The 19,498-nt window shown below is 36.8% G+C and overlaps 2 protein-coding genes across 4 annotated transcripts in view; one reads left to right on the top strand and one right to left on the bottom strand.

The window, feature by feature from the left end:
- Positions 1–82: 82 nt before the first annotated feature.
- On the bottom strand, positions 83–18,598 carry LOC131780537 (monocarboxylate transporter 10-like). Of its 2 annotated transcripts, none has more exons than XM_066172676.1 (5): positions 18,520–18,598; positions 5,481–5,798; positions 3,585–4,147; positions 2,130–2,499; positions 83–1,572 (listed from the first exon to the last, which is right to left on the bottom strand). In XM_066172676.1, the coding sequence occupies exons 2-5, from the start codon at positions 5,686–5,688 to the stop codon at positions 1,292–1,294; spliced, it is 1,422 nt and encodes a 473-aa protein (XP_066028773.1). In that variant the 5' UTR covers positions 5,689–5,798; positions 18,520–18,598; the 3' UTR covers positions 83–1,291. The 2 variants fall into 2 exon arrangements, with proteins under 2 accessions (XP_066028773.1, XP_058953122.2); XM_059097139.2 differs by lacking the exon at positions 18,520–18,598 and adding an exon at positions 7,580–7,662.
- LOC131780581 (utrophin) overlaps positions 8,936–19,498 on the top strand; it is a 49,327-nt gene continuing 38,764 nt past the window's right edge. For both annotated transcript variants that reach the window (XM_059097193.2, XM_059097192.2), the window contains exons 1-8: positions 8,936–9,120; positions 14,388–14,449; positions 14,815–14,910; positions 15,591–15,668; positions 16,156–16,248; positions 16,792–16,892; positions 17,230–17,313; positions 17,971–18,086. In XM_059097193.2, the coding sequence (XP_058953176.2) occupies positions 9,039–9,120; positions 14,388–14,449; positions 14,815–14,910; positions 15,591–15,668; positions 16,156–16,248; positions 16,792–16,892; positions 17,230–17,313; positions 17,971–18,086 (712 nt within the window). In that variant the 5' untranslated portion in view covers positions 8,936–9,038. The remainder of the gene's footprint in view (positions 9,121–14,387; positions 14,450–14,814; positions 14,911–15,590; positions 15,669–16,155; positions 16,249–16,791; positions 16,893–17,229; positions 17,314–17,970; positions 18,087–19,498) is intronic.

Raw genomic sequence — 19,498 nt, 5'->3', positions numbered from 1 at the left:
AACAAACAAACAAACAAAAAACAACAACAACAACAACAACAACAACAATACAACAAGATCTGGCAATAAACAATTCCCTGCATAGAACTGAAGCTTTATTTCATATCAGTTTAATTAAATAATGATTGCTTGATAGCAATAAATAGCCTCTTCCAAAAATAAATTATCTGAAGTACACCCTTTTTTTTCTCACATTTAAATACAATTGAAGTGCAAATAGATACGCGACCTGTGGCTAGAAATGTGAATAACATTTCAAGAAGACAAATTTTTCTCGTAAAGTATAATTTTGTATTTACGCTCTGCCGAAATTTTTATATTAATTTTGAAATAATTTAAAATAAAAAAACATTCTCTCACAGTACGTAAAATATTTCCACAACCCTTTGCTTGAGAAACACATAGAACACTGGCGTTTATCTAAATAAGCGACTTGTAGATAGAAATGTAAATAATGTCTGTATAAATAATTATTTCGTTATAATTTCCTAGTTCTGTTCCTCTCGCAAGAGTTTATCAAGAATTTCTCCACAGTACTTAAAAAATTTCCAGAAATGTTTGCACAAGTAACCCATAGTAAAACAGGCTTTTCCGCGTTAAATATTTTCAGAGAAAGTGTGCACTCAACATAAATAAAACCCACGCTTAAATTTGACGACGCGAAAAAACAAAACAAAAAACAACGATCAGAAAAGGAAGCTACCGAAGGCTCCCTTAAAAATGCGTAATCGCTCACATTAATTCCAATTAAAAAATATATATACACACACAGACAAACCCAACCCATATATATATATATATGTATATATATAATTTCACAGCAAAGATCTTATGTGGTGATATGATCCACGATCCACGTCACACGTAGGAAAAGTTAAATAATACCTTAAGAAAATGCTCAGAAACCAAATTTCCTCATTAGCCTGAAGGTCATATATATCTATACACCACTGCTTTAAGTTCGGGTAAACTTATTTTCTTTGAGGAAAGTTATACCAATTTCACGTGGGATGAAGGAGAAGAAAACTTCTACAACATTACACCGCCAAAATGAATTTAAAAAATGCCTGTTTTCCCGCGCTTCAAGCAGTTTGCTCCTGATATTCTATGTCCTCATTGGCTCCTTGAGATATTTTCCTTTTTTTCTAATTGGCTGTTGTGATAACTTTGGTTTTCGTTTAACGACACACGATCGAAACGCGCTGTAGTCATTAAAAAAAAAAAAAAAAACCAAACCTACAATATGGTCACGCAAGGTACTCAAGAAGTTGCGTGACGTACAAACAAGCAACTACAGAACAGTTTCTTTATCTGCGACGATGAGGACTTCACGAGATGTCGTCTCTCCCCTTATCATGTTAGACATTTCACTTTCAGTTTCCAAACTCCCTTCATACCTACAATCTTTGTTTGAGTCCGTATTTTTGCTTCCTCTCCTGCTGGAGATGTAATATTGTCTTTGATTTCGATGCAAACGAGACACGACAAAGACAAACAGAGAAGCCATGATGCCCACACTTCCACACACAAAGAATGCCTGGTGGTAAGAACCTGTAGCTTCGTAAAGCCAGCCTGTATGTAGAGGAAAAAATATAGGCCCAGATTCTTACATATATCTTACATGTTTGGGTCCTTTGGAAAGAAAAAAATGCATACTTTTTTCTTTCATCATCACTTTGTTAAGCACTGTGGCGCACTTTGTGGGCCGAAATGGAGATTAAAAGGTTGAATTGTATGGTAGCCCCCTCGTACGCTCGCGTGATCATTTAGGCTGTATTTCGTTTGGTCATTTTTTTTCTTCTGTTTTTATTTTCTCGATGCCCTCTCAAAGTGATAATAATTGTAATACAATTTATGTTCTCGAGCATAAATATGTCTTGTACCCTTTTTCAAGTCATTTTAACCTTCGCCTAGCGGCTCGGGCTTAATTGACTTGAGTCGGGCCCAAAACCTATTTATCCCCTTGAAAATAAACTATGCTGTCTTGATAGAGAGCAAGAGAACGACAAAAGTTTGAAAAATCAGCTGAAGAAATTAGAAGTGTTTAGTAATTTATTTTTCCCCCGTTCGTTTGTTTTAAGCTTAAAAGGCAGAAATTTTCAAAATGTGCCACATAATTCTCTTCTTACCAGCGACCGGTGGTCCAAAACTCATGGGGATGGCCAACACCCCAAACATATTTCCCACTGCTTGTGAGAGCCTGTTCTTTCCAGCAATTTCTCCAGTGATTACAGCCACTTGCCCTACAAAGCATCCATCGAAAAAACCAAACACAAGAGAGTAAGTCAAGAGACCCGCGTAGCCTTCTGTGATTGGACAGATCATCGTGCTAAGTCCTATGATAAACACTGAAAACTGATAGACGTAAACTTTGTTGACCCATCGTAGTTCACAGATCTTCCCGAATATCACACGCCCCACAGTAGACATGATCGAAAGGAAACCGACCAGCCATGCTCCTTTGGATGTCGGGATACCAAGATCATTGGCGTATTTCACCTAGAGGGAGATTAGTAAACAACACTTATTGACATGACTAAAGCAAGCTTCTGTGAAAGGTTGAGAGAGAGCCAACCGTCAAACAGTGATGCACTATGAAGCAAAATATTGACCAGTAAACGCCATATCCACCTTTAATAGAGCGCTAACTCAGAATTATTTTCAAAGTATGAGCCACAAATGAGCTGCTGTCGTACAGTGTTTGTCAATGATTTTCTATGCACATTTCTTGTGATTTGGCGTTATTTCTGTAACTTGAATGTCAAATTTGCTCCATCGCTTTAAGATTAAATTATGCTTTTGTCATGTTTTCTGGAAAATTCAAAGAGAACTGAAAGTAAAAAAATAATAAGCCAAGATATGATTTACTCGCGAATGACAGCCTTCAAATAAGCATCGAATAATACTGCAACAAAAAAATAAACGAGTAAGTAAAGGAACGAAGAATTAAAGCAGTCATTGTGTTGCAATTTTGAAGCTTGTCCCAATCATTTGTGCCAATTATTAAGAAAACTCTTTTTTCCAGACCACTTTAGAAGGATGTTTTAAGTGCAGCTGGTTTTTTTTTTCTTTTGAGCGTCAGATGAAGAAGAGAACGCCAAGAGCAAAGGAAATAGTAAATGTAACAAGGTAATTTAGTGTTATCAACTGAGTTGATAACGCAAATTGGTCACCGTAAATATTTTAAAGGCTGTCGTTTTGAGCGTTAGCCCTTCGTCAGATCGATTGAAGGAGTTTTAATTTGGGTTTTGTGTGGGTTTATATGCAGAAAATGGACCTACGCCATTGGTAACTTTTACAATGTTCACAACGCTGCTTACAATCTTCCTCAATCGTCGACAGTAGAAGAAAGATTCAGTGAAGATGACACTACGTTGCGCAACCTAACTTTGGTTCCCTCAAATTGTTCAATTATAATTATTTTTTGTTTTGTTTTTTTCCGCTTGGATTTTCCTTTTTTCTTTTCTGTGTGCCATGCAATGTTTTCCTATACCTTGCGCGCAAACTGCCAAAGAATTATTACGTTACCAAATAGTCACCGTGGCACAACGCCACAAACAGCGCATGAAGGTCTCCTAACTTACCAAATGGACGAAAGGGACCGGATATCCGAACTGAAATAACGCTACTGTTAGTACCCAGGCTACGTAAGCCCGGTTCCTCCAAATTGAAACGTCACACAACTGGCTACACTGTTTTGTCACGGCTCTGTCACGCTGTCTTGTTTTCAGCGGTTTATAGAGAAAGCACGCCACAACAAGAAACGCTGCGACTCCACTGAGTATGCGCAGAGAGTTACTCCATCCGACGACCCAGAGTAAGTAATTGATGGCAGGCGAGGCGACCAATGAACCCACTCCACTTCCGCTGGTACCTAATCCATTCGCTAGTGCCAGTCTTTTATCAAAGTATTCTCCTAACATCACGATGGAAGGTACAAAGGAAAAACTCGACCCCACCCCCCAAAGAAGTCCATAGGTAAGGTACATGTAATGTAAGCGAGTCACAAGCGACGTAAGAAAAAGTCCAGTTACAGATAGAAGGGCGCCAACAAACGCTACTCGACGACATCCAAAGCGATCACACAAAATACTGCACAGCGGACCGCACAAGAAGTTGAGGGAACCGGCCATTGCACCAACCCAGGCTAAGGAGAAAGAAGGAACAGAAAAAGCAATGCTACCATGTCAGCGGTTACATTTCTGAATAAACACACCATATTATGAAAGTGTCTTAAATTGTTACCTAATGGCTGCTGCTAAATGATGTACAACCTGAGTAGTTTCAATGTAAATTATATGCATAAAAGATCAGTTACACTGGAAAACTACAGGTAATGTTTTCAGAGCAGTTAACTTAACATGTCATCAATCTATGGCCTAAGAAATGTTACTCTTATAACCTAAATTTAAACAAAACAAGGAAACATTATTTTTAAATGTTTAAATGGCCATATCTCGTAAATATATTGACACTGGCAAATCATGAAGGGTTTAAATACTTAATAAATTCATCCCAAATTAAGCTAACCCTTTAACTCCCATGAGTGATCAAGACAGAATTTCTCCTTACAATATCAATACAATATCAAGCAGACAAGTGATGAGAATAAAGAAAAAATAGAAATTAAGGGAATGTAAGTAGATCCATGACCAAATTCTCCAACCAAACATCACTAGAACTGTATGGCAGACAGTAAGGAGAATTACTAATGAGATCTTGGGAGTGAAAGGGTTAAGGAACTTGACAATAAAATATTAAACCCACGCGGTAAGTTAAAAACTATGCCAAATTAGACCGTTGGAAGAAAAAATTATAGACTGAGATGAATCCTGTCACAGTGAACAATGCAGTTTGATAAAATTGATAAATTGAAGACTTTCCTTTCATCTGGAGGATTTCAAGTTGATCAACCCTCCTTATAGGAGGTCCAGTGGTCAATGTACTAGACTCTGGGTTGAGAGGCCTGGGTTCAAGACCTGGCTTGGACAATACATTGCGTTCTTGGGCAGGCCATTTCATTCTCACGGTACCTCTCATAAGAGCACACTTAATTTGGAGCCTTACTCTGTTATGTGTTCTGCGCCATCATGGTGAAAGCGATTGAAAAAAAATCAATCTCCTTAATGTCAATTTTCCTTATTACCATTAATTGTCTGCTTGATATTGTATTCATATTGTAAGGAGAAGATCTGTCTTGGTCATTCATTGGAGTATAAGGATTAAGAAAATCATAATAAAACTGGACAATGATTTGGATCTGACTTGTTCTGCATCACTCGACACTCCAAGCAACTCTAGGTGAGAAGAGGGAAATTCAAGACCTCCCTAACCTTGTCTTTATGATCTGAACTATAACTTATGCAACATTGTGTTCCCCTCTTGGATTTAAGGCACAAACATGAACATGGATGAAACTCAGTCTATAATTTACAGTGCAGACCTCACATGCAGGTTTACCAGCTAGTTATTGTTCTTACCTGTCTCAGCTTCTCCCATGTGTTGTTCATCTACCAAATACTCGTACACAACACCAAATGAGTTATGAATACCAAACACTATAAAGTTGACACTGAAGGTACCACAGCAAACCACCCAACCCCACCCTCCATCAGGCTTTTCACTCTGCTCCTGTTCTGATTCCACAGTATCAATGTCTTCATCAAGGATTTGCTCTTTATCCTCCATTTTAAACCTATCTGTACTGTTTCTTTTTTATTGGAAAATGGAAGCCATGGTTTAGATCCATAAAAGCAAGTTTAGAAGAATGTCTTGTGCCCATCAAAATGATGCGATAGCTACAAAAGAAACATCAAGCTTAAGTACAGTTTTTGTCATCTTAAATTTATATGTAATAAGTAAGCAGAAGTTACTCATTAACAGCAGCAACCAGATCATCACATGCATTCAGTGGAAAACATTGTCAACTACATTCAAATTTTGAGTAACACAACTTTAAGGTATATTCAAACTTATTTGTGTTTCTGCTCTCTAAAGGTAGTAATAATATTTTCCTGCCCAATTGGGTGATCAAACCCTTGACCTTGAAAATCACTAATGCATCCATGAAATCTGAGAAGGGAAAGACAAAATTGAGGTGAAAGATAAAGCAATTAAGCTTAAATTTTCAAGTGAGTCACCTTGACATGGTTGAATTACTTCTGCTCTTGGTGAGCTCATGTCAGAATTTTATCCATGGATAATAAAAAAAGATAATTTCAATTCTAGAGCCTTAAATTTACCTTTAGCAGTGGAGTTCATGCACAGCATCATCATGTTCAGAAACATTCAATTAATTTGCACATCTCAAAAGCCATTTAAAGGAGAAAAAAAAAACCTTGACTTAATTTTCATATTTCTTCTTGCAAAATTTGCATGAGAATTTTGCAAGGTAGAAATACATAATCAAAATAACTTTTGTGTGCAGTGACATATTGATTGCATCTGAAGGCTCACAGGAAATTAAGCTCTCTGAGAAAATTCAATTATCCTCATGAATCAAATGGCTCCTTTGGCTTCACAGAAGGTGAAAACTTTAGCTAACAGCAGCTGCCGCATATATTGCTTCGAGATTAAGATGGCAATGTATAGCAAAACTTTGCATTTACATGTGACTGCTCTTTAACTTTTTTTCTGCTTTGGCAAGGATAAAGTTTCATGTTGCTCAGTGTCTGTTATGAGGGGAAACTTATTTTCCTGAACAATTGTTAAAATTTAAATTTTTGAATATGAATAAGACTTCCTTTAGCATTATCAATGAATTTCTGTACAAAACCTTTCTTCTCCATTGTTCAGTGAGTACCTATACTACGATAAATCATTTTGGGAAAATTCACGCAAAAACGCACGGTTTTAGTTTTTTTTTTGCAAAAAAATTATGAAGTGTTATCTATATTTGACAAACAGAAGCAGGTGAAAAGTGTGCTTTCAGTCGCTGCATGAAATGTCTTTGAAAAAAAATATATTTTAAAATATATCTTGTACCGAAATCGAAACGAAAAGACTTCTTTGGCGGGTGGGTTTAATTAGGTCCAAACCAGCCAAAGGAAAACGTATGTTAACAGATTAACTCTCAAGTGAGACTGACATACTTAAGATGTGGCGAGCTGTTATTGAAATAGGACCGGTGTGAAAAAGTTTCTGTCTACAGACATAACTCGTATGCTTTCCTCTCACGTTAAAATCCAATTTTCACTCCTGAAACCTTACGAGAGCTTAATCAATGCGATTCCTTCTGAAAACTGAACTTGTGCAATACACGTCTCAGAATTTTAGTTGTTTAAAACTGGATTCTCGTTAAATCGTGATTTAATTCCTTAAGAATAACATTCAATTAAATACAGACTTCTTTCTTTAAAGAAAGCTCTATAATAAACGTATTATGATATCGTTTTTGTTGGCAATATTTTGTCTCTGTTGGAAAATCTCAGATGTTCGCCCGCAGCTCCTTGAAAAAATTATGTTATTGCTATTTCAAGGCGTCTCGCTAGGCCGGAGGCGCAAAGATTTTGACCAGACTTCTTCAGGCTAACTCTCTTGAATATTTCCAACATACTTCATACGATTAAGTCAGTCTTACCTTGGTGACTTGTTCGATGTCCGAAAGCGGCTGAAAAAATTCGTAGATAATCTGAGACTGTCCACGAGGAAAAAATATTGTAATGCTACGCAGTTTTGGCAGAGTGACATTGGATACAGATGACGCAATAGTAACGCTTGGTGGAAAAATAAAAGGGATGGACTCCTGGATTCTGAATAACAGACCTAACAAAGCTAGCTTCTTGCCCGTGAACAGACGAAAATATCTAGACTTATATGAAATATTTTTTTTCTCCTCGGATAGGAAATATCTAGCTTTTAAACTTGTGACTATGTCAAGATCAGTTTTTCTTTTGTAAAAATTAGAAGGAAGAACTTTGAATTTCTGAAAAATTTCCCATTATTTCTCGTAAATGTGATGACTCATTTTTCTTTGTTTTGTTATTTTTAACGGGACATTTAGCTTAGCATCTCGTTCTAAAGATAGTTGCATGTTACAAAAAAGCCTTGTCACCAAGAGGTGTGGGTGAGAATGGGGAAAGTGTATATGCGTTTTTTATTGGGGGTGGGAGGGGGACTTGTTTGTACGTTGTTCATTCAATCTGCAAACCAGAGTAGCATCAAACTATGTCTGATTGTCCACCTGGTTGCCGTGTGAACTTTAATATATTTTGTTTGTACGTTTTTACCAGAGGTCAAAGTTTATTTATTAATATTTACTAAATGCACAGAGTCGAAATATTTCATCCATATCGCTTGTCCACAATTAAGTGGTGTGAACCTGTATCATTGACCATAATAGTTATCTGAAGAACAGGAAGGAAAGTCTCTCGCATCCGGAAGGAACACTGGATACAGGATAAAATAAAGTGCATTTATGTCCTGGCTTTCACTGGAGATAAATTAAAAACAAAGGCGTCATTTTAATGTATTTTTCGGCCATTTGTTGCGAAATGTAAAGGAAGTCTCCGGTGTGTTTTCTTGTTTTCATCGAGAACGTCGGTTTCGAACTGTCATTTAGTGCAACCTGTGTGAGATTGCGTGATGTTTGTCACACAACGCAAACTTTGAGTGTTAACCTAATTTAAATGCTCGACATCGAGATGAAGCAACGCGCCCATAAGTATGTCACATTTTGAGTATCTTTCTATTTCAGGTATGAATCAGCACAATTGACTTTGATTGCATTCCAGGTTGCTCAATGACATTCAAAGATGACGTGTCCAAGACGTTTGGGAATTTGTTATTTGTCCGTGTTTAGTGACGCGTTTCCCGCCTCTGATTTTCTTTTGTTTATTTTTGTTTTAACGCTTTTGTTATTCAAACATATTTGCTAAACTCGTAGGGCGCCTTTCAAATGCAAAATTTACATATTACTAGTATTCGAGGAATCCACGCGTAACCTGTGAAGAGAGCTGCGCTGATCAATAGACTTTGCAGGCAGGTTTCTATAATTTTGGATACTGCAAAATTCCACACTTGACGAGGACTTCGCAAAGATGGCGGCGAACGAGTCGCTTCGGAGGCAAAGCGAAACCCGAGAGTCAGCTATCTTCACGCAAACCATTCGAGAGCGGACAGGTATTTAAAGCTGTGCCGTTTAAAATGTTGTTACGTGTTCGCTGATTGCGCCTTTAAATAATTGAAAAAACATTTGTATGTATGTTTCATTTGAATGCTGTTTCATATGTGGTACCCCAAATTTATCTGCCTAACGAGCGAGTAAACTGCTGTGGAGCTTTTTAAAGTAAGAGTTACTGCAGCTCCTATCGGAATGTTTTTCTTATGTACACGATATTAATTCGTGTTTGGTCCAAATTTTGTCATTTGTCGTCAACTCTTGTAAGGTCAAACGTTTAGATATGAAATTAACTTTATTAAGCCGTAGCTTCAAGGCGTCGGCTACTACTGATCGATAGTTCGATTATGAATCGCTCGAACCGAGATTTCCCCTGTGGTACTAACTAACAATCGTAAAAGTCGCAGATTGGGAAATAATTTGCATAGTTTTGTTGGTAAATTAATTGTAGTGTTCTGAAGCACCAAGTGTTAAGTGCCTTGTCAGCAATGTTCCCTTGGAAATTGAAGAGAAGATCATCGAAACTTGATAATTCTTATGCTATGTACACTTTTCCTTGAAAGAGCAACACGTTGAAAATTGTCTCCTGCTTGCTGCATTCTCTCAAGTAAATCAACTGTTAACATTTCCTTGTTTCGAAGTTGAATGCTTCCCATTCTTCACTGATGACGAAACAGAATTGGCGGTGACAGTTGCTCGGTGATGCCAGCTCAAAAGGGTTCTTTATCTTATCGAATCAGTTGTTTTCATATTTTGACTCCCTGGAGACAACTGAATGGTTTCCTTGCAAACTCTTGGCGCTTTCAGACACAGATCTTATTTTAAAAGGAAAATTTGACCTTCAAGTAACATTTCTTAGCCAGACAACCCTTACTCGGCTGTTTTCGAGCTGATTCGGCCACCCGTACGGTGTTTTCCAACTGACAATCTTCACGAAAATGTTTTTATTGCTCAACCTCAAAAGCTTTTATTTTTACAAAAATATGAATAACAAAATTGGTAGCAAAAGTTAGAATTGTGTATCATCGTCAAGTAATCTAAGTCTGTGTTGATGTACTTAAATATATGCTATTTTCTGTCAACCAAAGTGATATGAAGGAGGTGAAAGAGATGTTTAATAAGTTATTTATCGGCTCGAGGTAGTGACCGACGTCTTTGTCTAAAAATACTGCCCAGCCGGAAAAACGAGATAAATTTATGAAAATTGGTGACGAAGGTAGGGATGTACTCGGCGACTCACTGAAATGTTACCCTGCCCGCGGGCAGAGATAGGAATAGACGGACCGCACTAAGAACCAATCAGATTTCAGGATTTGTTATCGTACCCTCTGAGAAAAAAATAAAAACAAATATTTCGGATGACAGCGGTGACGTATTCAATTTTCCAGAAAGATGTAGCGATTGTACCACATTTGTGTAAATAAACAAGTGATTAAGTTATAAAAACAGATTTGGAGACAGTATGCTCTGTTAAATGTTTTACCTGGTAAACATGCAGAACAACAAAACTGTATTTTAAAACATGGCACTTGATGAAAATTACTTTGATGCGTTTAAACCCTCGGGCAAGGTTTAACTAGTGTAGAAAATACACTCAACACGAGAACTACTTTTTAAGTTTTGAACAGGATGATATTGACTTCTGTGGTTTCAGACGAGTATCGCCTCTTGATTTAAAAAAGTTGCGATTTTGCCCCACTCAAAAAAACACACATTTTGTGTCCGTGTTCAGTTCGGAAGACGAGGTTATTCATCGAAACGCTTTTCTGCGGAAAAACAAAGCAAAACAAAACAAAAGAAATAAAAGAGTTTCGATTCTTCTAGCTCTTTTTCATTTTGGGGGCCTCCACGTACTTATTAAAATGCGTCGATTATAAAAACGACTTGATGAGTTTTCTCCTGTAATTTAGGCTCTGCAAGACCTTCAGTCCCTATTTTGCAAAGAAATACTAGGTAGTACACACAAATACAAAATATTCTTCTCTGAGCCAAATATTTTTCCAAGAAACTTTGCTCTCTTTGTCTCAAATATGCGAAATTTGACTTCTTTTATCGAACACTCTTACTAAACGTTATATATGAATTATTGACAAGCAGCCATAAGAATCTCGACTCTTTGATTGTCTCCTCCCATACCCGTTAGACAATTAAAATTACAGTCCTTAATGAAACTTAAATTGCTATTAATCATGCTGTTTTTAATTTTCGTTTGTTTATATCAATAATTGATCGCAGAAGTTTTCAAGTAACTGATTGTGCAGCGAATATTTGAGCCTGCAACAGTCGATAATCGCCGGTCAGTAAGGAATCTAAGCATCGTAAGTACGTCATGCATGAGGAATTATTATGGACATTACTATATGTATGTAAAGTATAGGACATAATATTTATTGAGTAGATAATAATTCCCCATACATGACGTACTTTGGCTAAGCATTAATATTTCCGCTAGCCACAATGCTCGCACGTCAGGCAGATACTTCACGGTTGAAAATGTAGTAAACTGCTTTCTTTCGTTTTCTTTTTCTTTCTTTTCTTTTAATTTTTTTTTGTCAAAATAAAAATAGAATGATATTCCTAATCATATAGACTTACTAAAGTGTTATGACCAACTCTGGTTACTAGGAGCTTCCTGTGGCTAAAAACTGAAGTGCCAATAGGAACGCGAAACAACCGTAGGTTTGACTCATGATAGGAAAACCTATTTTTCTTTTCTGTGGTGTGCCTGTGTCGTTACCGACCAGGAAATATAACCAGCTTTCGCAAAAGGCCAAGAGTGAATATTTTGTCGTTAAAAACTAACCCACAATAAAGTCTGAGGAAAACTACAACAACAGACGGTTACAGCTGTAGACGAATTGCAGACTGAATATCTAATAAGGAACTATGAAAAATTAACTTCAGTGGGAAAAAAGACACAGCTCGTTGAGTGAAGGATCGATGGACACGGAGCAAGCAATTGAATATCCTTCCTTTGAAAAAAAAAGTTCCAGGTGCTGTTAGATTTACTATTTAAACTTATTTTTTCCTTTCCTCAATTTTTTGTGAATATATTCTATAAAACAGCATCCTTTAGCTAGTTCCCCTGAAGTCTACCGTCAGTGCTCTCATTTAAGTATACCTGAGCCGCTGCCGATTTTGAACACACCTCTGAAATAGAGCTCTGCTCTCTCATCGATACCAGGGACCAGAATAGAAAGTAAAGATGTCGACAAATATATCACGACAAAGTTGTAGTATAGGTGCTACACTATTCAAAATTGCAGATCAACAAAGACTGACTTGAATGATTAAGATGCATTTACTTAAGTTACCTCTCTCACGTTAAAACTGATATATCGCTTTATCATTTTACTTGCAAAAATTTGAATGTAATCGGCCTCATCTAAAAAAGGTTTTCCTTTTCATTTAATTACTGCTTAGTAGTTTTCGACTCCGTATTGCGTGCGGCTGATTCTGTATTTTGGGCAAAATGTTATTCTTACTGTATGCTAAGCGTTAACAATCTGGAACTTGCTTGCGGCATATTTTTGTTCTCTATTGGTTTGACAGACAGACATCGAAAGAGGGAAACTTTTCCGCTGCATATTTTATCATAATTTACGTTTTACGCCGTGAGAAATTGCGTTATCAAACGTCGATGTGGTGATAGTATAACCCAGAGTTCTGCAGCATAGACTTGAGAAAGTAATAGGAATTATTAGTTTGGTTTATACGAAAGTTTGCCTTGAGTTTCAGACGTGGATCAAAAATAGTTATTTTAAACCCCTATCGTTTAACATAACTCTCTTCATCACCCACCACACGATATTTGTGCGATCGAAATCTAAATGAATTTTCTCAAATTGTATTCAGCAAATAATTTCTGTTCTTAAAGACAGATAATTTGCAGGAATTGTGCGCCACAAACATTTCAATTTTTGAATGAATACGGAAAAAGACTAAGGCGACGCTAGAAGTACATTTAGGCTATATTCTGTGAACTTTGTTTTCCATCTCTTAATTTACATCATACATATCACACGTCGCTTTTTATATCAACTTACTGATGCATTAGTCGCTTACCCCAGAAGCGGAAGGCACATGCAAAGATATTTAAGTAGTGTTCTATTTTTACTGCATAAAAATTAAAATTTGAAGCCAGGATATAACCTGACAGCGCTAAAAAAAATGCAGCAAGGTAGGTCATATTACAGTTTTTCGGCCTCAAGTCTACACCCCACAGAATGTGCATGCTTGTAAGTGCGTATGTTTAGTTTTGTGAGCGAATTCTTGTTAGATCCTCCAGAAATTGATATATGAAAATCGCAGATACCTAGGTGATTATTCAATTACTATCACGATATATCTGTCGGAAAACAAATTCTTCCTACTCCGGTAGGTTTCTAGGCTTATTAAACCTAAAACATTTATTTCGTATTTTGTTCAAGACATGTTTATGTAATGTGAAGTTGATTTAAAATAATATTGACTTTGCAATAATTGTCAGTCAGTTGAGTTAAAACGTTAATGGTAAGAGGCGGTTGTCAGGAAATCGTCATTTTCTGATGCACCAGATGAGAACCACCTGGTTTTCTTGGATGTGTTGTTCTTTCTGTATTGAATAAAATAATTCAGCTCAAGTTATTTGTTTGCAAATCCTGTCGCGGAAGACGGATGTTAAGACCAACATGGAATGAAAAACAATATTGTTCTTTTCGGATGATCTACATAACGACGTGATTAAACTAAAGAACAAAATCAATTGAAGATGTTCGGATCCGCCGGCGATGATCTGGTTTGCGTAGGAAGAGGTAATTTTCGGTCATGGTCCTTTCTGACGAAAAAGTTTTGCATCCCGAATTTTGTTTCCTGTCAGACCTTAATTTTTCAGACTTTCTGTACCAAGTTATCTTTTAGTGGTAGTTTTTTTTACAGTTTTAAATAAAAGTAGCTTATTCTAGTCGTGGATTTTAAGATTATTCTAGGAGATCGAAGATATCTATGTTTGGGAGGAAGTAGTGTCAAAGCAACTTGAATTTTTTATAGTACGTGATTAAGCAAACGGCTAACTTAACTCGACGCTATTGTGTTGATCTACCAGAAAATTCTCATCAAATATGAAAGCCAATGTAGGGAACATACAAGGGAGAAAACGAAAACTTAAGGAGCAGTTTGTGACGTTTGTAACGATGTGCGTCAACGCTAGAAAGGTGGAGGGAGCTGTTCAAATGCTCAATGGTTGGCTCACGTGGCTTTGGCTTGATATTTTGTTTTTCTTAATATCTAGGAGAGCGAGAGGAAATTCATAAGAAGACCTTCCAAAAATGGATCAATTCAAAGCTCGCAATGGTAAGCTAAGGGCGTATTGGACGTCGTTGGTTGACTTTATTTATCTACAATAAAACGTCTTAGGGGAAAAAAAAGAAAAGAAAAAGGCAGTAAGTTTTTATCTCTGCCATCGAAAAAGGTGTGGTTTAATTAGGAACGCATTTTGGGAAGGTCGCCGCCATTTTAATTATTGCCTAGCAACCTTGCTGCTTTCCTTTGAAAAAATCGCACTTTTTTCTTCATTTGGCATCAGTGCATACATACATGCGCATTTTTTTCTACATCACATGTATATTATCGTATTCCATTACCTACTTAGTTATACGTGTTATTGATAAAACAGTCTTGCTGACGAAAAATTACGTTTTTTCTCAAATGTCTCGTAGGCCGTGCCACCTTTAGAGGTGAAAGATCTTATCGAGGAAGTCCGAGATGGACATGTGTTCCTTTCTCTGCTGGAGGTCCTCTTGGGAACAACACTGGTAAGTCTCGTTGTAGTAACGTTTGGTGACGTCATGAATGTATCTAACAGTTGGCAACAGAAACCGTTGTCCCGTTTGATTTTTTGAGACCTTTTTTGTTGACGTTCTGTTGCTTACTTGATGCTTGTCTTCATATAGGATTGCTAATAGTTTAAAACATTGCATTGCTGGCCGAGGACCATGCTAACAAACTGAAACGGGACTGTAAGGCACATGTTCTCAAGTAGCTGATCTTAATGAGCTACAGTATAGTAACTTTCTTTCACCTTTCTATCGAGAGGTGATTATAGCAAAATATACCACAATTCTCAACCAGTGAATGCTCGCATATCAATGAGTACTAGATTTACAATTAAGTATTATTATAGCAGCTAGGATTCGATAAAATTCTGAGTCGTCTGGCTTCGCAGCCCCTATTTGGTGTCGTTACGTATGTAGGCCAAGAATGCGTCTTATAACAACCGCGAAGGAGGGTTCAGAACTTTTTTATTTCTATGTAATGCCACAGGCCACGGAACAAAATGTCGGTTGTAAGGACAGCGGAGAGTTTGCGAATTACTTGTGTTTGACTTATAATTTACAAACTCTTCTTAAGACTTACAATAATTGCCATACCTGCTTCTCTACCACTAAAAAAAAAGTTAGTGATACGTTAAAAAATTCGAACGTTTTTTCGACAGAAAAGAGAGAAAGGCCGAATGCGCCTCCATAAACTCACCAATGTGACAACAGCACTGAAGGTGTTGGAAAAAAACAAGGTAAGGTTACATTTTTGTAACTAATGTGTCGATCAATTTGATGCTTCAAGCCCCCCAAGGCAACCCACGAGCATTTAACTGTTAGGCAACCCACAAGCATTTGAACGTCGTCCATTCTCGGGGTTTGCCCGGGGAGGGATGCTGAAGCTTCGAATTGATCGACGCATAAATTTGTGTCAAACTGCAACGAATGTGGTCATTGTCTACCTCTAAATATCTATTTCTTCATTCTACGAGGGTTTTTTTATTTTTTATATTATATTATATATTTTTTATTCTTTTGTTGGTGGTGATTCTGCACTTTTAGCTTTTTAAGAGGTCGTTAGATAGATACCCAAAACTTCTGCTCTGTTAAGAGATCCAGGGTATATTTAAGTGCAAACCTTTCGACATGAAATTGATTTTGTCTTTTATTAACACACAATCAAAACTTGTTTTAACTGAGAAGTCGGCGCTATTTTCACCTTCTCCTGAAATTTATTTTTAGGTCAAACTTGTTGGGATCAGCAATTACGACATTGTCGATGGAAAGAGCACGACCATTCTTGGACTGATATGGAGTATTATTCTACGATTCCAGGTATGTAACCCATAATCCTTTAACTCCTAGAAGTGATTAACGTGTAATTTATCCTTGTAATATCTATTTTATTCAGCAAACAGGTAATGAGAAAAACTTATTAGGTAGAAGGTGTTATATTGATCTGAAAATAAATTCTTGTAACTAATTTAGAAGGAAATGTGTAGGAGGGGAGAATTAACAATCCGATCTTGGGAGCTGAAGGGTTAATCGCAGACGAGTGAAAGTTTGAGTCTTCACTATCTAGAAATTGCTAGACCCTAAAAAGTTTCCAAACCCATCCGTTGTAGTAGATTTTAGTTATTATCGTACTGAATTCGTCTTTTCAATCTATGCTGTAAGCTACGGTTTCTCATTTTCCCCTTTTGACTTATAACCGAAGTGTTACCAGTGACTTTGCAGAAACTTTGCAAAAAACTGAAAAAATTAAGTTCAGGCCAACTGTAACTCGGTGTCACAAATAGAGACCTACTTGAAGATTTCTAAACACCCAAACGTTGATGTGGATTTTGTTTGCTTTATTATATCTCAACGTCCCCTTAGGTGCAAGGCGTAATGACTGGAGATGATTCTGGAGATTCCAGCGTCAAAGATTTTCAAGTCGAGAAAAAACTGCTTTCTTGGTGTAAGACATCGCTTGAAGGGTGAGGCCCAAAATGATGTGCATTTGATAACCCAAGGTGAAAGGTCAAAAGCGAAGGTCAAGAACAAACGGATGTAATCAGAGCAAATAAAATGTCACAAAGTGACTAACGGGAGGAAAATGTAGCCGTTTGTATTATCACCAACCGAGACTAACTTCCAACAGGCGCACCCGTTAAATTTTGTCAGTTATAAACTACATTTGCTCCTGAATTTTCTTATTTCGATAGTTAAAACATCTGGGTATTCCTTTTATTCTACTTTCTTTTTCTGAGGTAGAGTATCATCTCGTATCATCTTTACTGCTGATGAATTTTGATTTCTAAAAATTCCCGTTAGGTACGAGGATTCTGTTAAATTGAAAGACTTCACAACAAGTTGGAGAGATGGTCTAGCTTTCAACGCCATCATCCATACTCACAAGTAAGTAATCCGTGTCATTTCTCTGTGGTTACTTTTTTCAGTTATTTAATAACTCTCCGTAAGCCGTGAGAGGTTTGTTGAATTAGCAATTGCGGCACAGATTAGAGAAGTACTTCTGGTGTCGTCTCCTGATTTTTTGATCGAGAGGAAGGATAATTATGTATTTGCAGTAATGTAATTGAAGAAATGAGGTTTTGATATTATAAAAGTTTCTGAAAAGGCTGAGAGGTTAATCACCGTGTGAAGGGAAGTAAGAGTCGAGGATACAGTTTAATCGAGACCGCCATCTTGATTTCAATGGCAAGCGAAGCCTGGATACAGCAGCCTGGATACAGCATTCGGCTCCTAACCCCAACCCCACTAATTTACTATCAAAGACCACTATTACCCCTCCACACGGAGTTGCCTTTCTTTGCATTTTGCTTCCTTCCTATATTATCACCAAACAGTCAGAAAAAATTGAAATTAGAAAGCGGAAAGTCTAATATAAACGATTTCCTTGGTTCTGCGCCATAACATGTATTCCTTCTAGCCAGAAAGCCGCTCAGTAATTAAAGCAGTCCAATCCCTTGTGACAACTCTAAGAATGTTTGTATAGCTCTCTGTTTCTTATACTCCTTTCTCCTTATTTTTCCTTGATTTTCTTTTTTTTTTCAGGCCAGAGCTGTTTCGATTTGAGAGCCTTTTAAAAAATGATAACAAGACAAATCTTGATCACGCGTTTAACGTGGCGAACGAAGAGTTTTCAGTTCCGAAGCTGTTGGACCCAGCAGGTGAGTTAATGTTAGTTTAAAAGTCTCCCTGTTTTTCTGTTTTGGCCCAATTTCAATTTCACAGATTTTTAATCAAAGACTAAGTTGTAAATTTTACTGTCCTGTCTTGGCCCCGTTCTTGTTCGCATGAAGCTCATTTTAAGCCTCCTTTGGTTGTCAGCCGTTTTTCAATTTTGAAACTCTTACACTCTTCATTTAAAAAAGATGTACATTTTCGTCAAAGTATGCCGGCAATAACCATATCATAGCATTTCGATTTGGAATTGAAGAACAACTACACTTGTGTACGACAGCTCTTCCCTTCACTTTATGTGTCAGCGTGTGATGTGCGTCTCAATTTTCAGCAAGACATTTTAAGTGTACAATTAGAGAGCTTTTCTCACTTGATGTAGTAAAAATATCTAATGAGTTAAAAAAAAACAAAGAAACCTACTTTTTCTCCGTCAGAGGCAGAACTTCTGAGCTTTTTCAAGCTTCTTTTGCATTCTAAAGATCTCTTCAGTTGGACTGATTTGATTTTTTTCTACTGAATACTTAATGAATTTGTGTTAAGGTGCGGCTATCTTTCCGAAATTATTTGAAATGCTGGTTTCCTGTTTAAGCCTTAATCATCAGCGCGGGTGCATCAGGAAAAAAAATTAAGCGAAGTTTTTGTCAAATACTAAACAAATCCATTGCACCACTCTTGAAGAAGAAAAAATATATATTAGCAAAACTGACCATGTATGTTAACATTGAAGAAAGACTATTTTATTAGATTTTTCTTATTTCTTATTAAAAGAAATTGCTAATTAGAAAAATATAAAGATTTTTCTCCAGCACCTTTTTAATTTACAAGCAAACACTGTCATCACTTGAGAGGCAGAGAACAACTTTTTTTAAATTCACATTGTGACATTTCCTCAAAAAATGTCATATATAACAAACTTTTAATTGAAACACCTATTTCAGTGTGCGGAAAATAACGAAGAAAGTTAATTAATAAAATTTTGGCACTTGCGAATATTTAAAACACAGTTTTATTTTCCATAGTTTCAGGTTTTCAATGCTAAGTTAATTTAGGGGATTTCTACAGCGTAGTGAATATGTTGTCAGTTCAGTTTACTTATTGAAAGCTTCATTTTTAGCCCACTGCGAAAACAGAAAAATGGAAAGAATTTTTTGCAATTTTCTTGAAATATTTCGTTCATATCATAAGTCGAGTCCATCGAAAATAACTCGTTTTAAGATGGAAGTTCCGATATTTTGATTAACTAAACCCAACAAATGGAAATGTCGAAAACTAACTGTCATTCTCGTATAATAAAACGTAGACTAGTTTGGATTTGTCAAGCTTCCCCTGTGAACCAGCCCTTCATTTTTTTAAATTATCTTTCGGAGCACAGTTGTTATCTCCTCGTGATTTTGAGAAG

The sequence above is a fragment of the Pocillopora verrucosa genome, chromosome 9 (assembly GCF_036669915.1).
Source record: "Pocillopora verrucosa isolate sample1 chromosome 9, ASM3666991v2, whole genome shotgun sequence".
NCBI lineage: Eukaryota > Metazoa > Cnidaria > Anthozoa > Scleractinia > Pocilloporidae > Pocillopora > Pocillopora verrucosa.
Note: the sequence above shows the minus strand (reverse complement) of the source record. Positions and strands in the feature narration are given on the sequence as shown.